At 47.0% G+C, this 25,000-nt stretch overlaps 2 protein-coding genes across 4 annotated transcripts in view; both read right to left on the bottom strand.

Annotated features, from left to right (window-relative positions):
- The window catches only part of actn3b (actinin alpha 3b), a 30,498-nt gene extending 20,872 nt beyond the window's left edge, over positions 1-9,626 (bottom strand). The window contains exon 1 of the mRNA XM_076027893.1: positions 9,265-9,626. Coding sequence (XP_075884008.1) covers positions 9,265-9,402 — 138 coding nt within the window. The 5' untranslated portion in view covers positions 9,403-9,626. The remainder of the gene's footprint in view (positions 1-9,264) is intronic.
- Positions 9,627-14,060: 4,434 nt separating this feature from the next.
- On the bottom strand, positions 14,061-23,941 carry rbm14b (RNA binding motif protein 14b). 3 transcript variants are annotated; one of them, XM_076027890.1, is made up of 4 exons: positions 23,861-23,941; positions 20,262-20,614; positions 19,017-20,046; positions 14,061-17,575 (listed from the first exon to the last, which is right to left on the bottom strand). In XM_076027890.1, the coding sequence occupies exons 2-4, from the start codon at positions 20,608-20,610 to the stop codon at positions 17,263-17,265; spliced, it is 1,692 nt and encodes a 563-aa protein (XP_075884005.1). In that variant the 5' UTR covers positions 20,611-20,614; positions 23,861-23,941; the 3' UTR covers positions 14,061-17,262. The 3 variants fall into 3 exon arrangements, with proteins under 3 accessions (XP_075884005.1, XP_075884006.1, XP_075884007.1); XM_076027891.1 differs by having other exon boundaries at positions 23,755-23,871; XM_076027892.1 differs by having other exon boundaries at positions 17,434-17,575; positions 19,014-20,046.
- Between the last annotated feature and the right edge of the window lie 1,059 nt (positions 23,942-25,000).

Genomic DNA, 25,000 nt, shown 5'->3' with positions numbered 1-25,000 from the left:
CCTGGCCTGCTTCACAGTCCAGTCTGAAGGTTACTCTGTCTGTCTCAAAGTGCTTTTGACACTTACTGAGCCAAAGCTTTGAGAGCAGCAGCACGCAGAGTGAAACAAAGCAAAGACGATATAATTATTAAGTCAGTCAGTCAGTCAGTCAGTCAGTCAGTCAGTCAGTCAGTGAGAAATGCTGTGCCAGGTTTAATGAGAAAAGGCAGGAAATGAAATGAAAAGTGAGTCCTTGATGCTGCAGGGTGTGAAGCTGAAGGTGTCAGGGGGCCTCAGCTCCAGCTCCACTACCTGGCCTGAGAAACACCACTGAATGAGACCTAAAACTAATGTAATAAAAGCTTTGATGAATGGACCACCTCAGCACAGGCCACACACACACACACACACACACACACACACACACACACACACACACACACACACACACGCACACACACGCGCGCACAAGCACATGAGAAATCTCATCCAAATTTAACGCAGGTATTTATACCTCATTGCCAACATCAGAATAGTCTTCAGCCACCTTCGTCACACACCTGTTAAGAAGTCGTGTCCCTGACTGTCACACACTGAGCACATAAACACATCACTGCGGCAGTGCAACACAATAGGCACGCACACACACCGTTCCTTTGTTTATAAGGTCAGTGTATTTTGGCTGCGTGACAACCTTTTGGATGGAAACACAAAATTATTTCAACTTCAACACAAAAGAAATTTTTTTTTTTTTTTAAACTCTGTGTGTAACTTCCTCCTCTCAGCAGTAAGCTGCTCAATGAGCCTGCAGGCTATTAGAAACACACTGCAGTAGCCTCAGCTCTCCTTATGCCGGAGTCTCCCTGATGAAAAGCAATAAATCATTTTGGAGGAGATAAACAAACAAACAAACAAACAAACAAACAACCCCAACACAACACAACAGAGGAGCAATACCTCCCATCAAGACTTGACATGTGGCATATATAGTATATATATATATATAGAGTTGAAAGGTGTTGTGTGTGTTAGACTTGTGCCAGGTGACTGAACATTTGTGAGACAGCCTCAGTGATGCAGCTGCTACAAAGTGTTGCTGTCAGAGAAAAAAAAAACAAAAGAAATGAAATGCAGAAGAGCATTGAGCTTCTTCCCCCCAGCCAAGCTCAAGTCAGGATTTTCACATTCGCCTTCAAAAGTCACTGTGTGTGATCATCAAAGATTGGTTTGTAGTTCGGAGCAGGAAAGAAAGCCCATTTGTTATTTTATTTTTTTTTATTTTTTTTTTAAATCCACTTTAGATTATGGAGAACATTTAATCTTAAAAACCATTTAAATGCAATAATTAGAAGAGACTATTTCACTATAGACTTTTTAAATAATGTCTCATTAAAAAAAAAAACAAATACTAAGTAAACCGTTTTTGAATGTTAACTCTTAGCAGATAACAGCAACAACTATCAGGAGTTGCAACACACAACAGTCTTTACCATAGCAGAATCCATCAATCTAAAAACACAACACAAACACCCCAGTATTGTCTAAACAGTGACGGGACAATGTGAAAATCAATTGTGCGAAACTTCAATAGTCAAAGAAATAAATATGCTGACATCAGCCATTAAAGTATCCAATACCTTTGGATGTGCAACACTGTTGGGCCTCACCGGAATATAAATATGAAGAATAAATGGAATACGCCATACGGGTAATTGTACCACTTTTAGGGTTTGGGATTATGAACAAAGCAACATTGCAAAGCTTGAACCCACTGGAGTCCCATTGGGATCTAAACACCTCAGTGGGAGAGCGAGAGTTGACACTGGGAGGTTGTGGGTTCGAACGCCGGCCGGGTCAAACTGAAGACTATAAAAAGGGTTCCCAATGCCTCCCTGCTTGGCACTCAGTATTTGGGACTATTTGGACTTGGGGGGGTTGGACCAGCCAATGATTGACTGCTGCGGCCCACCGCTCCCTCAGGGGACGGTGGTCAAAGGGGACCAATCTCGCATCCTTCAGGATGTGACGATCACTGGGTCTCAAAACCATGGTCACCCCATGCCTGTCCTGTGAAGGATTAACTGACTAATGTACCAGAGAGCCTGCTGACTGCTGGTCCACTGCTGCTGGCCAAAGCTTTGCTTTATGTACTTTTTCACAAAGTACATAAAGCAAAGCTTTGCAAGGGGGTTCGTGCAGCGGAACAAACCGGTGAAGCAGGTGTTCCGTTGCTCAGATGTTCCAGGTTGCAGGGCCGTCAGAACCAAAGGCCTGAGGACAGGTTGGCGACCACCGCAATGACCACCAGCTGTGCAGTCCAGATTAGCGCCAAGATTAATGGAAACAAGCGGAGGATTTTGAGGGACTTGCTGTGTAGCCGTAGGACCAATTGTATGACCAATAATCACACAACATTTGCGGTCACAGGATTTCTCTTCACCGTTTCTTGGCCGCTTGAGTTCAGCCCGAGAGAAACAGCAACCGGAAGCAAGCGAAGAGTTGCAACAATATATCATCCTCGGCTTTAATTCGGACAAGGAAACAAATCCAACCTATTATGGCAGCATACATCTACAGTTCAGACTCATAATTGCCGCTATAATAGAATTAATTACAATAGGAGAGAAGACTATAAATCACAATACACCTGAAATAAATGTTAATGTTTAAAAAATAAAATGTAACAGAAACATGAAGTGCCAATACCTTCAGAGCAATGTTTTCAACAGTACGCACCGCACAAACTCTTGAGGTGAGAAAGTTAAAGGTCCAGTGTGTAATACTTGTAGAATTATATACATATATATATATATATACACATATATATACATATATATATATATATATATATATATATACATATATATATATATATATATATATATATATATATATATATATATATATATATATATATATGTAAGAATATACATATATATATATATATATATATATATATATGTAAGAATATACATAGAGCAATAAGAGTTTGCACAAGGAGAAGGTGGACAAGCTGTCCAGGTTTGGGTATGCAGGCCACCGTAGCTAACTGGCAAGCTCAGGAGGGGGTCGTGTAACCAATGTAACCACTTGGTGTCTTGGTGTTTCTTCTTCAAAATCTCCACAAATATGAGACACTTAACCGTTTAAGCCATGGCAATAATTTTCTTCACTTTTAAAGGGGAGGTTCAACATTTTGGCAAAACTGCTCATTGCCACAGTCCCTATAGCCCATTGAGACCGGACACCGCCTTTAACCAGCGGCAAATGTTGCTGTGAAAAGTGCTCAGTGGACAAAATGATGGTGATGGGTACAAATCTCCATCCCTCAAAAATGCACAATCCCACACCTCCAAAACACTCTGGACAAGGACGTTTTCCTCAAGAGCCACCACTTGTGTGATTGATGGAAGTGGACCAGGGCGGACAGGGAGGAGCCTTGAACCGACGTTGGCAGCGTGCCAAGTCCATTGTCGTACAATGAGCTGCGGACTACGACCCGGGACTTGACAGACGTAAATTGGTGTCAGTAGTTTCCCAGGATTTGTGGGCTGACAGAGGGATGAGCTGGATGGTTTGGGAGCTTCAGTGGTCTGGTGCACTTCCAGAGCAGCACTTCCAGAGCAGCACTTCCAGACCAGCCGTCAAGGCACCGTGGCAACGATGGCTCGTCTGTCTGTGGAGCTGATCGGGGGGTGGTCAAAGTGGACCCAAAATACTCAGAATGCATTCCACAGCGTGAATCAAGTCTGAGACTTTCTGATCCTGATTGGGCCTCAACCTGACAAGCACACAACGGTTTCAGTCGTCCCTCATTTCACCAATCTTAGGATGCGTCCAATGTAAACACTGGCAGTTTGACCGCAGTAAGCACTGCTTGTCTGTGACGTCTCATTGAGGCTGGTTTGTAACCAGTGCCTGTGTGACGACGAAGTGCAAAAAGAGAAGCAGGGTTGGTGCTGAGGAGCGTGATGTCCACTGACAGTCTGATGCCTGCCAGTGGTTTCTGGGGGCCACTTCCTGCACAGGTCAGGAAGCAGCATCACTGCAAGCATGATGAGCAGACAAGCTTTCCTTTGTGAGGTGAGCGCTTGCTTAAATTAGATTCAAATGGACTTAACCTTTTCTTTTTTTTTTTTTTAAAGTTGTGTTAAGCTGTTCTTAAGAGAAAATTGAAGAAAGCACCGTGGGTAGTTTAACCGTCTACCGTGTAATTTCCCTCAAACTAATCTCTGTGTTTATTCTATTTATGGGCCCAAAGGATTACTGTGATCCGATCAAGATGGCTGCTCTCCCAGCTCATCAAGCATCATTTCGACTTTAGCCGCACAGATTCAGACTCCACGGATACATCTAGTCCCCCCCCCTCCCCCACCACCACCACCACCACCACCACACACACACCACCACCACCATTAAAACCCTTTGCAAGAATGCTGACAAACCTCCTTCTTTCCGTGTACAGAACTGACAAACAACCACCCACTGACAAAGAACAGCGATGACAATTCCAACGCTCGAGTCAATAGTTAATAATTAACACACACACACACACACACACACACACACACTGCTATACCCTCAGAGCCTTCCTGCAGCCTCCGAGGGTTCTTGTGCCTTCACTAAAAGCAGTTTATAGACGCCTCCCTACATGGACACAGCTTCTGGAATAGCAACTGCTATTTGATCTGACTGAAAGTTCTCTCACCTCTCCACTTACGTGTAACACTTGAACCCTGACTCTCTGCATGTGCTGCACAACACAGAAACATAACACAATGATGAAGTTAGCTGAGAAAATAGGTCTGTCTTATGATCTTAACCTTCAATGGCTGTCAATTAATGCTCCTATATATATATATATATATATATATATATATATATATATAGGCATCAATTAAGTGAATATCAACTTGCTGATATGTTGCTTGCAAGGAAATGTTTGCCTTCTGAGACTGAAGTCTTTTCCTCCAACTGTTGTTCATATATCCATCACATGTAGCCTCTCTGAAATGTGATGAGATGAACTCTAAATGTTCTGGGGGGTGGGGGGGTGGGGTGGGGTGATTGGGGATCTCATCACCCTGACAAAATGAAATGACAGAAGGTTGTGCAGACGGAGATAAAGGACTTTATAACGCAGTGAATGACGGCTGTCAATCAGAATCGCAGTAGCTAACAATTACATAGGCAGCTCATTGCAAATGACTTTCAGAAGGAATGACACTGAAAGAAGATGTTTATTATTGTACACTGGGAACGTCCAGTCTCGGCCATAAACTCTAAAAAAAAAAAAAAAAAAAAAGCACTACAATCTCCGCTTGTGATATTCATGAACACTTTTCTATTTATGATTTGGCAAATGTGTACCTTCAAAAAAAAAAAAGATGCTGTTTTTCTTGGGACAAATGAAAAAAAATGAATCATACCAGTGGGCTGCAGGTTTGTCTTTCTTTTTTTCTTTTTTTTTGGGGGGGGAATACATACATATATGTATATATATATATTTGCCAAGTTATATACAAGCCCATAATTGCCCCTGTGTTGTTTGAGTGATGTCATCGCCGAACTCCCGGTGGGCGGTGATGTCACTGAATGACTTTATCTGCTGAACCAAACCAGACCAGACAGAAACAGACAGGTTTGGTCCGGCTGCAGCCTCAGGTCTCCCACACGCATGACCACAACATCAGTCATCAGTAAAGTCGCATGGATAAATATCACATGGCTGAGTATCACTTCATCACACTTGAATGTGTTGATGGTCAAACCGTTGGCTGCGTCCTCACTGAGGTATTGGCCTGAAGACACTCTGAGGAGCAGCACGCCAGGGTAAAGCCACTTGAAACGTTGAAGATCTGCTGCTATTGTAGCTTAGCGGCTAAAACACATCAGTTCGTCCTCCGGTGCAGCTTTCTCCAAATTCAAAACACGCCGATGGAACTGTGAAGAAGAGCTGGATTCCCCTGTGCTTCAGTGGAGTTCGTCTAGTGAGGTCACTGTGCGGCTCGTCTGAGAAGTGAAGACTCTGGAAGAGCCTCTTCACTCTTCACCGGGTCTTTGCAGGGTATCGGCTTCATAAAGCAGCCACTGATTTGCTTTCATTTACTTTGGGAGTTGAAATCATCAATGGTGTGAAACGGGGAGATGTGTTTCGCTACAAGCAGGAGCTTTTTACTTCAGTCTCTTTATAGTTATTATATTTAATTACTACATTAAAGCAGCAAAAAAAAGTGTGTGACAATAGTTTTCATTATCACGGTTAGTCGCGCACATTAGCGCTCAAAGCGTCACTTCCTGAAATACCCGGTGGTGCGCGGTAGCGTGTAGCATGTTGAGCAGAAGTTCATTTAGTTGGGTGTTTGTTTTTTGTTCACTACGTTTTTAAACTTTTCAAATAAATCACTTGTTGAATTCAGAGAGCTTTTATCCACTTTGGCCGAAGACAGCAGCGTGCAGTGAGCAGCCGCTAGCTAGCTGAGTCCCGGCGTGCCGTCTCTCCTGCGTGTCCTTGACTGCCCTGCAACTCTCGTCTCCGCAGTCACACACACACACACACAGCCAGAGCCTTCTTCTTTTCTTTTCTTTTCTTTTCTTTTGGGTGTTTTTTTTCCATTTACGACTGTTTTAAGGAGAAATCATCACCGCCACAAGATGCAGACGCACGTCATCTCACTTCCGTCATCCCAACTGCCCTTCGCAGTAAAATAGAACCGTCGGCGTCCACGAGTGATTCTGTGAATCCTCACATTCCGTCAGAGCTACCGGTAACATAAACCAGTATCAAGATATAAAATTTAGAAACACACACACACACACACTACTTCATAGTCTCTATTTCTAATATCCCATATCAAATTCAGCCTCACTGCATTGACACACTTTACAACTCCATGAAGTCATGAGCACCTCTCTCTCTCTCTCTCTCTCTCTCTCTCTCTCTCTCTCTCTCTCTCTCTCTCTCTCTCTCTTCTTTTTTCCATTGAAACTTTATGGATAGAAGACACAACAGGTGGTGTTCGGGCTCCCTTTCATATTCATTACATTGCAAAATGATGCAGTGCACTATATCCATGGACTGATATCAGCTCGGTAGGCTGTGTTATACATGCTGAGGAGAGCAAAGGAGTGCGGTGGCCAAGGGTCCCCCGGGGGGACGGAGGCGGAGAGGTGAGGACTGAAGGAGAAGGAGAAGAGGACTGAAGGAAAAGGAGAAGGAGAAGGAGAAGGGCTCGCCCAGCTGCGGACGCGTCCTCGACAACTATTTTTATCATCTTACAAAGATTTCCAGAAGCACAGGAGAGAAAAACAAACACGCAAACAAAGAATAATAACTTCACACGACCAGAAAAAGTCAACAAAAGCAAACTTTTAGGAAGAGCGAGAAGAGGAAGTTGGTGAGCCACCAGGTAACAAGACGAGGAGGCGGGGAAGTCGGGGGTCTCGGGGGGGGCAGCAAAGTATTTTTAGGAAGATGTTTATTTGTAGGTCTGTGAAACCAACCCAGGGTGTATATCAACAGCCTTGCCATCTCTCTCCCTATGTTACCATCTGTTGAAGTCTCTCAGCCTGTTTCCATCTTCTGGCCCAAGGAGGAGGGGGACCCCCACCCCCCCCCCCCCCCACCCCCCCCAACACAACAACTCTTGAAAAGCAACTCTTGTCAACTATGGACCATCACAGTTGTTACCCAATGATCAGATGTGTAATGTTTAAATGTACAAATGTAATTGACCAAAATACAAACAGAAAACATCTCATTTAAAATCCGGCACTGACGAAACAAAAGGCCTTTTTGAATGGTGGTAAATTTACAGAAGCACTAAGCCCACTGTTTAAGTTTCTGGACCATTCAGGTCAAGGAGTGCAGATCCTGCTGCAGTGTCTGGTTCTCACTGGAAAAGCTCCGACGCTCAATAGAAACTGTAAAAATCTTGAAGCCCTTAATGGAAATATATTTGATGGCAGTCAGTACAGCCGCTGTGAAGAGGTTCTATTCACAGGACAACATTATTCCACTCAGTTCACACCTAATGTTCAATCAATTTAAAGAGTCAAAGTGCTAAAAGTTGGAAGTTGGATTCAAATAAATAATTATTTTTTTTTTAATTTAAATTTTCAAAGTTCTCATTCTTTACGCACACCGCAGTTTTGATGCATTTTTAAACGTGGAAGGGTTCGGGTTAGATGGGATATTTCGCAGTTCTCCCGAAAACCTCTCCTTTATGTTTGCGACTCAGGAAGTTGTTGGGCGAGGACTTCTTCGGCTGGAGATCGGGGGCAAACCTTTGAACTCCAGTCTCAGCTGAGCCGCGAGGGCAAAGCTTTGAGTCGTCCTTCCAACATTTCAAGTCAGGGTCGTTTCAAAGTCAAAGAGTTCCACCGAAATATTTCACGTTTTCCATCGCAGTCAAAGCCTCCTGGATTGATGAAACCGTGTTAGCGTGTGGGAAGTTTTACAGCCGTGCGCGCACACACACACACACACACACACACACACGCAACTCATTAAGTGCACCTGTTGGGTTCATTCCCAAATCAGGCACTGCAGACCCCCCCCCCCCCCACCCCCCCGCCCATCTCCTCTGACTGTAGATACCAGACAATGCAGTGCAGTTTGACAAAATCGACTCTGTCTTTTGCAGACGGTCTTACGCCAAGGTGTCCTGCACTGCGTCGACGCGTGGCTCGGTTCCGAGCTGTTTGAGATGTGCTGAGCGGCTTCGCGTGAAGATTAATTCCGAATAAGGCTGAACGAGTGTAACACGAACATTGATCGCCGTGAGTACACGCGGGAATTCAAGCCATAAAAAAAACCTACGTCTAAATTCAAATCTAAATTGTGAAAAGTTCTAAACTTTGGCGCAGAACTATATTTGCTCGTTGAGACCATGTAGAGTTGGCTTTTGTTGTTAAAATGCAGCAAACTGGAATGCATTTTGAGACTCAAATAGCAGACGGAGGCCCGGCTCGGAATTATATTTAGACAGTCTTCGCAAGGCAATTGGGGTTAACTGAAAGACAACCCTGAGAAAGTTCCGCCGCCTAAAATATCTGCATACACAGCGTTGTGTCCAGCAGGCCCGCAGTGCCAGGTGCCAGGACAGCTAAAAGCCCACACGCCCCAGAATCAGGAGGGACCGCTTTCTTTGTAGACAGATACAAATTGAAAAGAGAGCAAAAAAAAATAAAAAAAGCACGAGGTTCTGTCACGTTAAGAGTGCATTCTGTCGTCGGCGGCTCGGTGTGTGCGGACAGGAGCGGAACCTCGGGTCCAAAACGTACCTTCCTTTGCTGCTTCTCCCAGGCGGGGTCGAGCAGCAGGTCTCTGTCCCAGCCCTCCTCTTGGGTCATGTACGCCTCATCTTGATGGATGGTGTAGGAGTTGCTGTAAGTTATTTGAGTTTCGACGGCTGTCATCATGGCCACCTCTTGTCAGGACTCGTTAGGTCCCCCCCTCAGCTGATCGTGGAAAGACTTTCAGCGCTGCAAGCGACGGCGACGCGAGGGCAAGGACCTCCTTGAGACGAGGGGGTCTTGCTTCCGAGGTGGGAGTGTCAGTAAAAAAGGGGGCTGCAGAGACCAGACTCCACTGGTGCGAGGTGCCTGTGCGGAGGTGGTGCTCCCACTAACCAGAGACCCTGTTGGCCGGGGGGCTCTTTTCCTGGTCGAAAGTGACACACGTGACCGCGGCCCAATAAGTAGGAGAAGCAACTGCGTGGGTATCAGGTTCTGATCCTAAAAAGGCGTGAAGGGCGGGAGCGCTTCCCTGGGGCATGTGATCCGGTCACTGTGACTGGTGTGTGGGTCTGTCTGTTACCCCCCCCCCAGCCAGCAGCAAGGTTTTTATGGCCAGTGTTAATGCACCTGTTGCTATTAGTGACACTCGGGTCCAGGCACTCAGTGGTTTTAGCCGAGCACTCACAGGCCCTCTTCCACACAGTGAACTTTTGTGGCGTTCATTCAGTTCAACTGATACAATTTAGATTGCACATTTCATTTGATGTTTTTTTTTTAAACTATGATAATATTGGAGTTATTACCTTCAGATTACATCACTTTTCCCTCAAACTATGAAACTCCTGTGTTGTTGTTCTTGCTTTACATCATCCAGGCTCCTCATTAATGTAGACCAGGACTGGGCCACAATGGGTTCTAAAATTTGACAGAGGAGCCGGAGCAGCAGCAGATGGATGGAGTATTTTGGTGACCCACCTCATAGAAGGAAAACACACATCTTGGGATATGTAGGAACCGTGTGTTTTAAAACACAATGACTCTTAAAACACAGGGAAACTGGATGAAATACAGCTATGACTTACGTACTGTTAATACATATACATATATAATATATACGTTATATATGTTTATGTATGTGATATATACGTCGTAGTACGACAGGCCTGATTAAAAAGCTTAGCGGGCCACATTTGGCCCCCGGGCCGTAGTTTGATCACACCTGAGGTAGCTTTTGTTCTCTGAAGTTAAAAAAAAAATTACTTGGTTAACAGTGAACTGCTGTATTCAATGGAAGGATGTCTAGTATATACTGTATATATATGTATATATATATATACACTAATAAGAGTAAGTGCATCCTCAGACCATTATAGAGAAATGTAAAACCAGAACAATGTCAGGTATTATTTCCAATAAGCCTTTGGTACAAATTAGACTGGCAAAGATCAAAGCACCTTGGTCAACTAACCACAAGTTCATTACCTATGAAAAATACTGACTAAAGTATCTGGAATATTTAACATATCAGTTCAAATAAAGGAGATTGAGACATTCTGAGGGAAAAAAAAGCCAATTTATTTATTATTTGCATGCAGACTAAAAAAAACGACTCTTAATGGATAAATACAGACTAAAAGGCATATTTGTATGCACATACAACCTTACAGTATAATGTGTTTATATAAGGATTTGTCATTCACAGTAAACATGTTTTTTTTTTCTCTAACATTCTTCAATTGAAAAGAAAAAAGAAAAAAGAAAAAAGAATTGCTCCACCTCCCTAACAGCACGTGCAGTCTATGCTGGATTCTGTGTCCTTTATATGCGCACGCAGCTCTGGATCCTTGATTTGCTCGTGGTGACACAATGTCTCGTCACCCTCATCTGTTTTTTTTTCCTTTGGAAACTGAATAATTCATAATTAATCAAGACACTGAAATGTAACTACGCTCTGCTTGGTCCATTAACCCACTTAAAAGAACCTTCACTGCTGTGCAACTATTTGTGGTTAACATCCAGGTGAGCGACACTGTGCTGCTAACTGCTCTGAGGGAAAAAAAAAATAAAAAAAAATTGATTCTTATTCCGACCAAAGAAACAGAGCAGGTTTTTGCCTCAGACAGGTGCCGAACATTGATGTATGTGCATATTGGATAGACAACGTAGAGCACCCTCTGATACGTCACCGCTGTGCCCTGCTGCAGCTGTGAAGACGACCCTGTGACTCTTTCACCGACTGGGACCAAAAAAAAAAACTACAGATTCTCACAACAAGTCTTCTTACTTTACTGAACTGCATGACATCTACCGGAGCTCACTGCTGTGTCCCCCCCCCCCCCCCCACCCGCCCTTCTAGGTAAGGTAGTCGTCGAGGTCTGACTCGACTGCGGAAAAAGAAAAAATAAAATAATAATAATCTATCTGCAGTGAAGCCATTTGGCAGCAGAGGTTGATTCAGAGAAGCGACGGCGGCGTTGGGTCAATGAATCTCAGCGCTGCAAACTTAAAGAAGGCAACATGGTCAAACAAACAAACCCAGATGTCTTCCAAGATGCACAAACGTGCACATTTTCAGCGTGACGCTCATCCCAGAAGAACAAATGTCACCTGTGGGAGCCCATCAAAAGCAAAAAAAGCAAAAAAAGAAAATAGAGATGCGCACAATAAAGATCATCTGGGTTACAGGTCTGCAGATGTTCCAAACCACAGAAGGCAGACGAGGAGACCGGGGGGACGGAGGTGAAAGAAGGGAGGGGGGGCTTCAGTGAGCTTTGCCCCCATTCAGAGCGAGGGGGGCGGGGGGGTTAAGATGCACGGCAGCATTCACCAAAGCATTTGGGAAGCCAAAAGGCTGACAAGCACCTGCAGAAGCCTTAGTGAGGAGCTGGGGTCAGGAGGGAAGGGGGGGGGGGGGGGGGGGGTTAACACTGGAGCACCGGGTGCCCTGATCATGGAGGGCTGGTACAGGAAACCTGCATCTCATCTGCTCACTGTAATACAGATTTCCTACCTATGTGTGCTATGGTCTAGGTTTGGGGGGTGGTGGAGGGTGGTGGGGTGGGGTGGGGTGGGGTGGGGATGGGGGGGGCATACAAGATTTTAGTGGAATTCAATACGTAGGCCAATGAAGGTTGAGTAGAGCTAAGAAATGACAACCGCGGCCAAAGTGTTGTCAAAGACAATCAGAGAGCATCCACTGTGATGACAAGAGGCTGACTAAAGATACGTTGCAGTGTCGGCTACCAGCTCGATCCTCCAAGATCAGGAAGTTAAGGGGGCAGCTTTGGACCGGGGCGGTCCTTCCGCTGCCAACTCACCTTAAAATTAACTCATCCCTGTATCCTCCCTTTGTGCTCTTCCTGTTTGGTGGACAGAAGAAACAGCGCCTTGTTGCTACTTCCATCATGCCGCTGTCTTAAACAAATGCTGGACAACATATTTGACAATAGTGCAAGCCATACCGACTGTGTGTGTGTGTGTGTGTGTGTGTGTGTGTGTGTGTGTGTGTGTGTGTGTGTGTCAGGCTCAAGCTTCCTTTTTTTCAAAGGACAATCCGGACAGTTAAAGACACACATACAGGTCATCCAGAGCTCATTCACCAGCCGGCTGAGCTGATGCCCAGAGCAGCCAAAGCAGAAAAGTCCTATAGGAATCCTGAGATTGATGAGAATCTGCAGGTCAGACTGGCCTCATACCTCGGCCTATCTTATAGGATGTTTCTGATTGGCAACACAGGCTGCGAGGGACCCAGAGAGAAATTCTTAAGAGGATCGTTGTTAAAAATGTGTCGTTTCTTTTTGGGGTGGTGGTGGTGGTGGTGGTGGTGGGGGGGGAGGAGTTGGAGACCTCCCACAGGCCTGTGGGGCGAACCCTGCACTCATCGGTTTTAGAGAAGCGGTTCGTCCAACACTGATGTCCCACATGTTAGTGAGTCCGGCAGGGGGCGCCACACATAACACTGTCCACTGGCACGCCCCGGCTTCTAGGGCTAGCAAAAGAAAGGACGGTAGGTAGGCAGGGGTTGGGTCAGGTGGGTGGTTCTGGGAAGTTGAGTCCGAGCCAGAGCCACGAACCCAGATCCAATGTGGCAACGGCGGCGGTGGCGGCGGGAGAAGCGCTGTGTGTGTGTGTGTGATGCACGTCGTCAACGGCGGCACGGAGAGACGCATAAGGTACAGTGAGGTTGGGGGGGGGGGGGGTTGAGGAAGAGGTGACGGGGGGGGGCGGTGCGGAGGGTGAGGGCGGCGAATACGGCGGTGAAGAAGGGCGGGGGGGCGGGGGGGGTTGCCTAGCGGGCAGGGGAAGATCGTGTGTTTGTGTGTGTGTGTGTGTGCCAAGCCTCGCCAGTCAACGGCCCGGGACACTCGGAAGGGGTTGCACAGACATCCATGCTCTCGTGACGCACAACTCACAACACAACCTCAGTCACACTTCCCTTATACCAGCAGACACCAGGGGGCGGGGGGGCAGAGAGCTCACCAACTGGCCATTGGGCGGATGCAAGTCTGGCGAAGTGTGTGTGTGTGTGTGTGTGTGTGTGTGTGTGGGGGGGGTGGGTGGTTTGACGCCCACTCCATCCTACCTGCCACACCCACCGCTGGCACCGCCACTGCAGCGGACGGAGGGTGAGTTACAGAGTTGGGGAGAGGGGGGGGGGGAGGCGGGTGATGGCGGAGGAAGAGGAGCGGTGGTGAGGAGTGTTTTCATCAAGGCACAGTCAGGGAGGGGGGGGTGGGGGTGGCAGCGGAGGGGGTGGGGGTAGGGGAGGGAGGGGGGGGGGAGAAGAGATGTCAGTGCTGGGGTTGGTTGGTTGGGTTTTTTTTTTTTTCGTTTGGTTTCGGTTTTCTTGCTTTGATTACCTTGATGGTGGAGAGCGAGAGAACGAGATGTTCCCAGTCGCAGCGGCGTGGCACTAAAAGTCCTTCCCCCTCATTGGCTCACGCCACCACGCTCAAGCACGGCTGCACGCTGGCCGTTCCAGGAGGCACGTCGACCTAATTCAGTTGAGATAGTTAGTTCACCTGTGGACCGTCGCCGGCCGCTCTGTCTGTTTGTTGTGTGTGTGTGTGTGTGTGTGTGTGTGTGTTCTGCTTCCTCGCGGCAGAGTTACAAAGAAAATCTCATGCACTTCCGAGAGTTGCGCCAACACAGAGACACACGGAAAAGGGGGGCGGGACGGGGGGGACGGGACGGGACGGGGGGACTTCGGTGCAGCGGGGGGAAAGAGACCAGACCAAACCAGACCAGACCAGACCAGACCAGACGCACACCCATCAATCCAAGACACAGGACGGCTCCACAGATCAAAATGCCTCCAGGCCATTCCATCTGTGTGCCTCTCCCCAGCTCTCAAGAGAATTTCAGCAGGTCCACTTCCATGTTTGTCAACAACGATGGAGGTGACCACACCTTTCTGGTCTAAAAAAAAAAAAAAAAAAAAAAAAAAAAAAAGTAGTCACGGACTGAGCCCAAGAGCCTTTGGGAGAGCAAAAAGCCATGGTTTGCAACCAGGTTTTGAGCGGCTGGAGAGAGAGAGGAGCACCAACCCGCACTTACCCCTGAGCAAAGAGAGCAAAGCATGGCCAGCGTCTACACCCGTGTGCCCCTGGCGTCCCCCCCCCCCCCAACGGGTCTGGCGGTTTGTTTTACACAAAAGAAAAGATAGTGGAGAAGAACAACGTAAACAAGAAGGGGAAACGTCCAAACCCTTTGTCTTCTGTCACCAGTCGTTCTGCCAAACAGTTTTTATTATAATAATGATTATAGTATACATATGTTTAATCAAAAAAAAACATGCTAATGTTTTGTCTTTTTCTTTCTCTCTTTGTTTTCTTGTTAAAAAATAAATGGGGGTGGAGGTGGAGTGTGTGGAGGGGGGGGGGGGGGGGGGGAAATGAAAAAAAAAAACTGCGGTTTTAAAACATGGTGAACAAGACATTTCGCAAACCACATGATTCTACAAAGGGTGCAACTGCCATGAGTCTGTATCTACAACACAGAGAGGTTACACTGTGAGATGCAAAAGGTACTTGATCACTAAAACACAAACGAGGAGGGGTGGGGGTGGGCTGGGTGTGTGTGTGTGTGTGTGTGTGTGTGTGTGTAGGGGGAGGGGGGGGGGAGGCAGGGGGAGGGGGGGGTTTGAGGGTAGAGCCTCAGACCACTGTCAAACAGTCCTGGGCAAGAGTTGTGTTTTCCTCGGTGATTGTGGAACCCCAGTGGAGGAAATCTGCTGTTCAGATTTAATTGCCACTTTTTTTTTTTTTTTCAAGCACGCTAGCGAATCATCCTGCAGCAAAGCTCCTCCCACAGGGTCCACCAACCAGACGGAGACCAGCCAAGCGTTGGGGTACGGTTACAATCTGACGCAGGTCTGGTAGCGGGATGAAGGTCGCAGACTCGGTGCGACTGGAAGACACTGCCCCACCTTTCACTTTTCTACTGGTGCACTCTTCTTCTTGCACGAGCAGCTGATAGAAGAGCCTCTGCGGCTCAGCTTGTGGCTTTTGGAGAGCGTAATGGTTCCAAATCAAAACATGGGAGCACAAGCACAGGTGTGCAAGAGCTGCCTGTGCACGATCGTGACGATCCCTCCTTCCAGACAGGCTTTAAAAAGTCAAAAGCACTTTAAAAAAAAAAAAAGAAAGACTGGGAGATCCCTCCACTTAATGCACTTTGCTCAAAACTTGTAGGCACATATCTGAGCTCATCACATCTCATGATTCCTACGATGCAGTGTAAAATCTCTTGTAAACACTATATTCAGTAGTCACACACGGGTTCTTTTTTTTATTTTATTTTTTATAATCCATTTATATTTCAACACCCCTAACTTGACTTGGAAAACGTAAACTACGATAAAACAAACAATACACATGAACTGTTTTCGTTGTTGTTGTTGTTGTGTTGTTTTTTTTAAAAAGGCCTCAGAACGTGTAAGAGGACTTACAGGATATCTACACAAGTCATCGTTGACAAACTCCTACTCGAGCTGACTGAACTGAGGACTGCGAGGAAACTCGTACAGGACAAGGATAAAACCAGAAGTATCCTTTAAGAGGTAGGCAGCTGTACTTGAACAGAGAGGGAGGGGGGGGGGGGAAAGCTGAAGCAGTGTCTTCCAGAGGTGTCGTTAAGTCAGGGTTGGGATGATTCCAAACATACATTACAGTACGTATTGTGTGCTTTACTTTGTATTCTGCAAGGCGCAGTCTAAAGAGCTGCTTGTGTTTGTGCATCGCAAGGTCGGGAGCCCCCGCTATTATCTCTCATGTTGCACCCATTCACACATACGATACCCAGGTCACATTCAAGACAAATTACGCCCCCCTCCCCCCCCGCCCACTTAAAACCAAACAAAACAAAACCAAAATAAACACGTCAACCTTGGTTCTGTTGGTCATGATGCAATGCAGCCACTACACAAAATGTGGACCTAACTCCTAACTTGCCGTCCAATTCTAAATCTGAAGTCCGCACAACGTAAGGCAAAAAAGGTTTAAAAAATTAGCTGCCCTAACTGATGATCTAGGCCTACAGGAGGATGGCTGATCATGGCTCGTTGGTTCCAAAACCAATGTCTTGTATTTGAGAACTGGCCTCAGAAAATCAAAACTGGGTTGCAGAAATAAAGGCATGTAAAACGGCCGACTCAGTCAGCCTAATACTGGCACACGTGTGAAACTGGCACAATTAAAAAAAGAAGGAAAAGGAAAACGTCGAGAGGCCCAAAGAATGCCTGTACAGCAGATCGGAGCCTCCCGGACATGGCTGCACTGTGTGAATGCAAACAAGACCAAGGTTAGAATATCAAATCCCTCGTAAGAGAAGGTCATGACACCGAAAGGAGCCCTCAGTTTCAAACCCTGCCCCCACACACTTGAGCCCCCAGATGCACACAAACACTCATACACACATGTACAGCGGCTGTGAGGTGTTCAACGTTTGGTGGGGGGGGGGGGGGAGCGGGAGCTGTGGGGGAGGGTTTTCGGGGGGGGGGGGCATAGAGGCAGGGGGGGGCTAGGAACAGAGAGCTGTGTGCGACTATCGGAAGGGGGGCTCAGGCGTGTGAAGGGAGAGTTCGGGGCGGCGGAGGATGGCCTCCTTGCGCGTCGGCGGCGGCAACGGCGGCTCATACACCCTGGGAGCTGCGATGGCAGCAGCCACGGCCGCAGCTGTGGGAACCACCGGCCTGAGGGCGTCCAGTGTCGCAACTGGCTGGGCAGAAATGGAGGGCACGGCAGGGACGGCAGACACGCCTGGCACACCAGGGAGGGCTGTCACTGCATTGGGTGCTGGGTAGGCGTACTGGAACTGAGGGTACTGCTGCAGTTGCTGGTAGTACTCTGCATAGTACCTAAGAGAGGTGGAAAAGGTGGGGGGGGGGATACACGGGAACACGAGAGAGGATTACGTGGAGAAGAGGAACGGACGGATGTTCGCCGTCCTGACTGGACACAGGAAGGTGATCGAGGGAAGTGCAGGCACGCAATTTGAAAAAAAAAGAGAAAGAACAGACTATGGGCGCGTTTCCACTATAGCCCACTCGGCTCAGCTCAGCTTGGGTCGGTACGCCTGTGTTTCCATTGCAACTTGGTACCAGCACAGCGTGGGTGGAGTAACCACAGCAAGACGGGCCCCCAAAGTCCTTGACGTTAGTCATACCCTCCGTGTCCCCAGACTCAGGCTCGACTTTTTTGGGATCCATGATGATTTTTGACAAGACACTCGAGTAAGACTTCAAATTATTTGGTGAATACTGCTGACTCGTGACAAAGTGCTGTCCTAGCAGACAAAATATGGAAGGTCAAACGATCACTTAAGTCACAAAATCATTTATTATTGAACAAGAATAAACAAAGAACTTAAGTCCACACAAAGGACGAAACTGCAACACAAAAAAAAGACTTTCCCCGGTAAGAACACCGGCTTAACTCCACCAATGTTAACACGTTGGCTTGTGTTAAATCGCACTCAGCGAGGCAGCGAACCCAACATACAAGCAGAAAACAGAGTTAGCGTTGATGGCTAACAATTTACCTACATGAGACAACAACGTTACTTTTCAAAACAGCCTCAAAACGAAGGTTGTTTGAAGTCACAAATACACTTAGAGTCCTCATACATGTTCTCAGACATTGGAGTGGCTGAGTCGAGGCCGTCGCCCTCCTGTCGCTCACCGGCCGGGTCGCTGGCTTTAAATCGCATCCGTGTGGCTGAACAAACCTCCAACATTGTTTCTGTGTGTTCCACTCCGGCTGTTGTGGTCCTTGATGCTTAGCTGTTTGAATTTCTAACTTCTCCCGACACTGGTTTTGCTGTACACCATCAGCTCCAACACCTGGAAGACTTTTTCATTGTGTGTTGCTCCATCTATCTCCCTTTGAACTTTTGTCTTTGGCCATCAAGCACAAAAATGTCTGCACGTCTTTGTTCGTCCATGGTTTATAAGACATCAAGTTTTCGCTATCTGAAAATGTAAAAATCTACAGTCGAGGCGTTGCTTCAGTGTCTGTGACGGACGCGCTCTCGTGTTTTGTCAAACCCTCACCCAAATCAGTATATTGCTCTCTGTTGGCGTTTAGGTACGTGCTCGGCTTGCTTGGAAGCCCAGCTGAGCAAAAGAACCCGTGAGTAACGGTGGGAACCTAGCGGAAATGCGCACAAACCAACCCGAGCCGACCCGACCCAGGCCGAGTAGGTACAAGTGGAAACGCGCCCCAAGGCTCTGGACTTTCTAGATATTAAAGACTACTGATTGAGAGAGAGATTTGAAAAAAGGAAAAGTCATCTGCTACCTAGCCATGGGGTCCTCTGCAGCGTCCACTGCTTCTTCTGCAGCTCGGCCAGCTGGTGTCGGGAGGAGGGGTCGCCGAGGTTTGCTCCTCTGATACATAAAGGGCTTCATCACCGGGTCTGGCAACAAGGGTACTGACCTCCGCAGGGGACTACGGTCCCGTTCGCCCGATTTCGCCACGACGGCCGACTGCTGCTCGGCCACCACCTGCTGTCCCTGTGCAAAGTAATGCGCCTGCCTGGCTGCCTCGAAGAGTGCCGTGGTCGGGTCTGCTGCTCCCATGGCGCTGATGTGAGCGTAGGCCGGGGCGGCGGCGCCGTAAATTGCTGGCGAAACAGAGTAAGCGGGGTTGACGGCGGCGGCGGCCGATGGCATCTCGATCCCGGGAGGAGCTGCGGTCAGGTAGACCGGCTGGTTGCCCATGGCCGGGGTGTAAACTGGAGTGGAGTAGGCGGCTGCGGCAGCGGCAGCCGCGGCGGCCGCCGGGGTGGCGGCCATCTGGCCGTAGATATTCGGGGTCATCGAGCTGTACATTTGGCCGGCGCCCGACGTGAGAGCCGCCTGATTGGCCACCGTCCCGTAAAGCTGATTGGCAACGTTGGCACCGTACACCTGGCTGGCGAGGGCACCGTAAACGGCCGGATTCACGGGGTTTCCGTCCGTGCGTGTGCCCGTGGTGATCCCGGTGAGAGCTGCGTACGTGGGGTCAAACGAAGAGGTGTTGTAGACTGAATTGTGCACACTTTGTTGGACCTGGAGTGGCAGGCCGGCGGCGGCGGCGGCGGCAGCTGCCAGGACCGCTGCCTGACTCTGGTACTGCTCCAACGATGGCTTCCCCACGGGGCATTCGCCTGCATAGTGGCCCTGCTTTCCACAGTTAACACAAGGGATCTTCCCTGTGGGTGCCTGCTTGCTGGGCTGGACCTTGGACAGCTCTACAGAAAGGGGGCGCCCTTTAAATGAGGTGCCGTGCAAAGCCTCGATGGCCTGCAGCGCATCTTCCTTGCTTTCCATGTGCACAAAGGCATAGCCTGCAGAGGGGGAATGCCTGGGTGTTATTAAACTCAGGGACAACAGTGACAATCGCACAACTTTAGTCCCCGACGGCTTAGCACTTTTACGTAAGACAAAAACTTTTCCAGTACATCTTTGAAAATGCGGAGGGGTCACAAATCAGTACCAATGAGTGCAACCACACACCAGCCAAAAAACGAGGCTCAAACAAGTTACCGAGGACTTCACTGACCTTTGACTTTGTCACATTCAAGAACCTTCCCAAACGTCTGGAAGAGCTGTTGTAGGTCTTCTGTGGTACACATTCCACTGAGATTGCCCACAAACACCTTGGTGGAGTGCAGTGGCCTCCCTCTCGACTCCTCCACCACCAGATTCCGTCCTCGGAATTCTCGTCCATTGAGCTCCCGAATGGCACGCTCGGCGGCACCGTCGCCCTGCAAGTGGACAAAGGCGAACTGCCGGAGAACACTGCAGCTGACCACCTGGCCGTAGGGTTCAAAGATTGCCGAGAGCTCCTCCTGGGTGGTGTCTAACGCAAGGTTGCCGACAAAGAGCTTCACTGTGTTGCTTTTGTCCATGGTGCTGCCAAAAAAAAGAGAGCAGGGATGCATTTGATCAGGATTAGAGGAAATCGAGAGGACAAACTGTGGAACTACCTGTACCACATTCTATTGACACACCTAAGGAAGGACTAAACCTTAGGTTTCTACTGTAGTCAGGTGAGGGGTAAGGAGGAGGGACAGACTGCACTGAGCAACTCTTACATCACTTACTTTAGTTGTCAAACAAAAAGAAAAACCCTTGTTTGAAGCCTGCAGCTTCAGCAGATGTGTGAGATGTCTAAAATGCATGTATCCACTCAGTGTCCTTGTCCAGGGTGTCCACCTGTCTTCACCCTATGACAACTCACACGTTGACTATTTCTTCCTGCCATGCTACAGACACAGTGATCCTTTGTCCAAATATTGCACAAGTGGTGATACACTTCCAAAACCGTCTTCATTTATTTATTTCATGCATTCAAGAGTGAGATATAAGAAATATCTACATTTCAACAGCAACAACTTAGGCAAACCTTATTTAAAGCAGACAATCCTCGTTTTGGTTTTGTTTTTACTGTCAGTTGAACCTGTAGCTACAATTTTAAGTGTCCCTAAACTCTCCTCAATGCTGTGCGGCAGGCCCAATGTTTTGCATCATTGCCAGAAACAAATGACCACAAAAAAGCTCACTCTTATCTTACAAAATGAACCCAGTCTATCATCACACCTGTGCAGAATGACTCTCGGTGAGATCTTCAGATGCGTGATAAACTGTCAATTTCTGTGCAATGTCTACACTTCCAGCAGTGTAAATTGTTTCTGAAAAGGACTGGTTTACTTTGTCTTCAACTCAGGCGAGGGGCTCTGTTGTCCTGCCATGTCTGTAGTTTGCCGCTGTAGCTCGTTGCTCAAGGACATCCACTACGTTTTCTTGACAGGTTTAAATTGCCACAACAGATTTAAACAGCCACAACTGCTTCAGCATGACAGCATTCCTTTGTAAATATGTACCACTATCTGCACATCAATCCCAACTTTATGACTACATGTGAAGGCAGAATATTTGTGGGACAATTGATTCACTGGCCTATTATCTAAAAGGATTATAAAGCCTTTCAGAAGAATAAAGAACAAAGCCACCTGTGAAATGTAGCATGTAATGAGGGGGATTGAGACTAATCACAGAACTATTTCATTGTATGGCAATGTACACCGTTAGATAAAGCATGCTGTGAAAAATGATCCAATTTCAATTAATTTGTCTTAAAAAAATAAAATAATATTCCATTGTCCAGACGGTGCTTTAAAAAGAATGTAAGCCTACCATCAATTCCTCCCAGGAAATCAGGTTCATGTGCATCTAAACAGGCCCAGGTTCCACATTGACTGAGTGTAAATACATGAGACTATATTACCACTATAAAGGCTAAGAAATGTCATTTTAGAACATTTTTGGTTGGTGGTGTGTGGCATGGGATTGTGTCAATGTAAAATGTGCTGTGGTTAAAAAAAAAAAAAGAAAAGAAAAAAGGGTTAAAAGACACTGATTTATTGAGTATGGCAAGATTATACAAGTAAAGTCTACAAAATCCAACCGCTGTGCCAAATTAGGCCAGTCGAGCTACAACATGGGATGCCTGTAGCGATACCCATAGCGCATTTGTGAAATACACAATTGAACACCATGCGGCTCCACTAAATACGTTTCTCAATTCAATACATTGTAGACACACTCACTGGCGAATAAAGAGACAAAATAGGCCCTCTAGATATCCACAAAAACCACGCCGGAAGCCCCCAAGGTGTTTAAAATGTCATCTCAGACACTCGCTTGCAATCCAACTTGTTAGTCCATTTTACCAACTAAATGCTGTGCTGTGTTTGCTTGTTTTTTTTGTTTTTTTTAATATCATTGAAATTTAGGCTGCATTAAAGGTGCACTGACACTATTATGCAACGTCTACCCGTTGTGCTTTACCATACAAATGACCGTGTGCTGGGTTCCATGCTGAACATAATAACTTGTGGTGTTAAGTGAGCGTACCACTGCAATACACATATTTAGAGGCCATTTTGTACAGACAGCAATACAAGTGTGCTTGTTGAATACTAGCACACGCACACGCACACACACGACATCAAAGCCAGAAGATGAAAGACAGGAGGCGTTGGGGGGAGGGGGGGGGCTTTCCAACTGATAGTTCATTACATTTATGAATTTTAGGTCTCTTGTAATTAACGACACACATTTGTCTTCCAAGTTGGACAGCAAACTACTTCCTGCTCGTGAACAACCTTTATCCCTGGCTGTAAATCAAAGGGCAATGTGGAACATGACGCCACAGAACGGACGACGGCTCTATTTTTTTTTTGTTTGTTTGTTTGTTTTGTTTGTTGTTTGCGTTTCTAGCCAGCTGCCAGTGTCCTGACCTCCACGGTCCTCCACTTCCCCTACTGCCAAACGATAATGTGTTGTCGATGGGAGGGGAGGCAGGCCCTTCATACTGTTGCCACACGTCGGAACGGACAAAAAATTGAAATTGCGGCGGTCGCGAGTTCGTTTTGAGGCGCGAACAGGAGGGGGGGGGGGGGGGCGAAGAGGGAAGCAAATAACGATTTGTGATGACGCAGCGCGACGCAGAGTCAACACACATTTTCCAACCTCTGGCCGCTTGCACGCAAAAGCAAAAGGCCTCGGTCAGGCTTGGTTCGGTCAATAGCACGGGCGGCGGATCCATTGTCCACGTTTCCAACTGTGGGCCGTGAGACGGCACGTTGCGCCGTTTCACTTGCGCAATCCCTCGCGGAACCCCCCCCGTAAAAAAAAAAAAAAAAAAAAAAATGCGATTTAAAACCCGACACGTATTTCTCGGTCGATTACGAACACACCAGCCAATAAACATAACGTGACGACTTTTTACTTTCATACGAAACAACTGGCTGTAGTTGAGCGAGCCGGGCGGGGGAGTGTAACAGGCGGTGTGGTGTGTTCTCCTCCGCACCGGCGGAGTGAGCGGACGAGACGAGACGAGACCGAGTGCAACAACACCGAGAGATTCCTGCGCCAGCGGACGCGGCTTTCGAGTCTTTGTCGCGACGGCGCCCTCGTCACACACACACACAGAAGAAGAAAAAAAACACACACTTTTGCGCCCAAAAGAGGAAGTCGAGATTAATTACCTCCCATCTGCCTCGGATGAGATTAATACCGCAGGGGAGGAGAGAGAGAGAGAGAGAGAGACGGGGGAGAAAAAAAGAGATTAAATAAAAGGATCTACCATCTTACCTAGGCGGTGCTGCGTTTCAAAATGGTAGCGCCTGCTTCCGTTTGCATGTCGGGCGGGCGGGCGGGCATAGTGCTGGGGAGAGAGAGAGAGAGGGAGGGGGGGGGGGAAGGGGGAGGAGTGACAGAAACTGCGGAGGGGGAGGGGAGGGTGACGCTGCTTTGCGGCCAGGGAACGCTGAATCCTCACAAAACACAACACAACACAACTCACCTTGTAATAACACAAAAGGCCGCGCATGGCGCCTTCAACCCGCAACGTTGCGGAGCTGCCGGGAGAGAAGGAAGCCTCGCTCAGTTCAAAGTTGTTCACAGAAGAAGAAGAAGAAGAAGAAGAAGAAGACGAAGAAGAAGAAGAAGAAAACGGCTGGTTTTTAGTTGACAGACCGTTTTTTTGCTCGGGGAAACTTCAGATCACGTTTAGAGAATTAGAGTTGGTTTGTGTTGTGCATCAAATGTTGTTGACTGAATGCAGTGATCGTATGGAGGTGATTGGGAATATTTAGGCTTTTGTATGGGCTGGATTGTCACTCTTGACAGACAGACAGATAGTTAGATAGATAGTTAGATAGACAGATAGATAGATATAGATATACATAGATACAGATAGATAGATAGATAGATGGATAGACATTTACAGACAGATGATAGATAGATAGATAGATAGATAGATAGATAGATACAGATAGATAGATGGATAGATAGATACAGACAGATAGATAGATAGATAGATAGATATAGATATACATAGATACAGATAGATAGATGGATAGACATTTACAGACAGATGATAGATAGATAGATAGATAGATAGATAGATATAGATAGTTAGATAGACAGATAGATACAGATAGATAGATAGATAGACAGATGATAGATTGATATTCTCTCCAGGAAAAATTCGCATTTACAGCAGCTTGACAAGAGAACCGGTGAGATGAAAGGCCTTTGAAAAATAAAGACTTTGTTGTTGTTGTTGTTGTAATTATTATTATCATCATCATAGTACTACTGCTAATAATAATACTCTAACCTGAACTCCATTTGAGGAAGCCATGTACCATCATTTTTCTGGAAAATACTTTATTGAAGAATTACGGCTTGGTGGTTTGCAGAGGAAAGTTACACCGAGTGAATTCATGT

The sequence above is a fragment of the Nelusetta ayraudi genome, unplaced genomic scaffold, assembly GCF_046127955.1.
Source record: "Nelusetta ayraudi isolate G7.1 ecotype Tasmania unplaced genomic scaffold, CSIRO-AGI_Nayr_v1 ptg000022l, whole genome shotgun sequence".
Classification (NCBI taxonomy): domain Eukaryota; kingdom Metazoa; phylum Chordata; class Actinopteri; order Tetraodontiformes; family Monacanthidae; genus Nelusetta; species Nelusetta ayraudi.
This window is presented reverse-complemented; position numbering and strand designations above follow the sequence as displayed.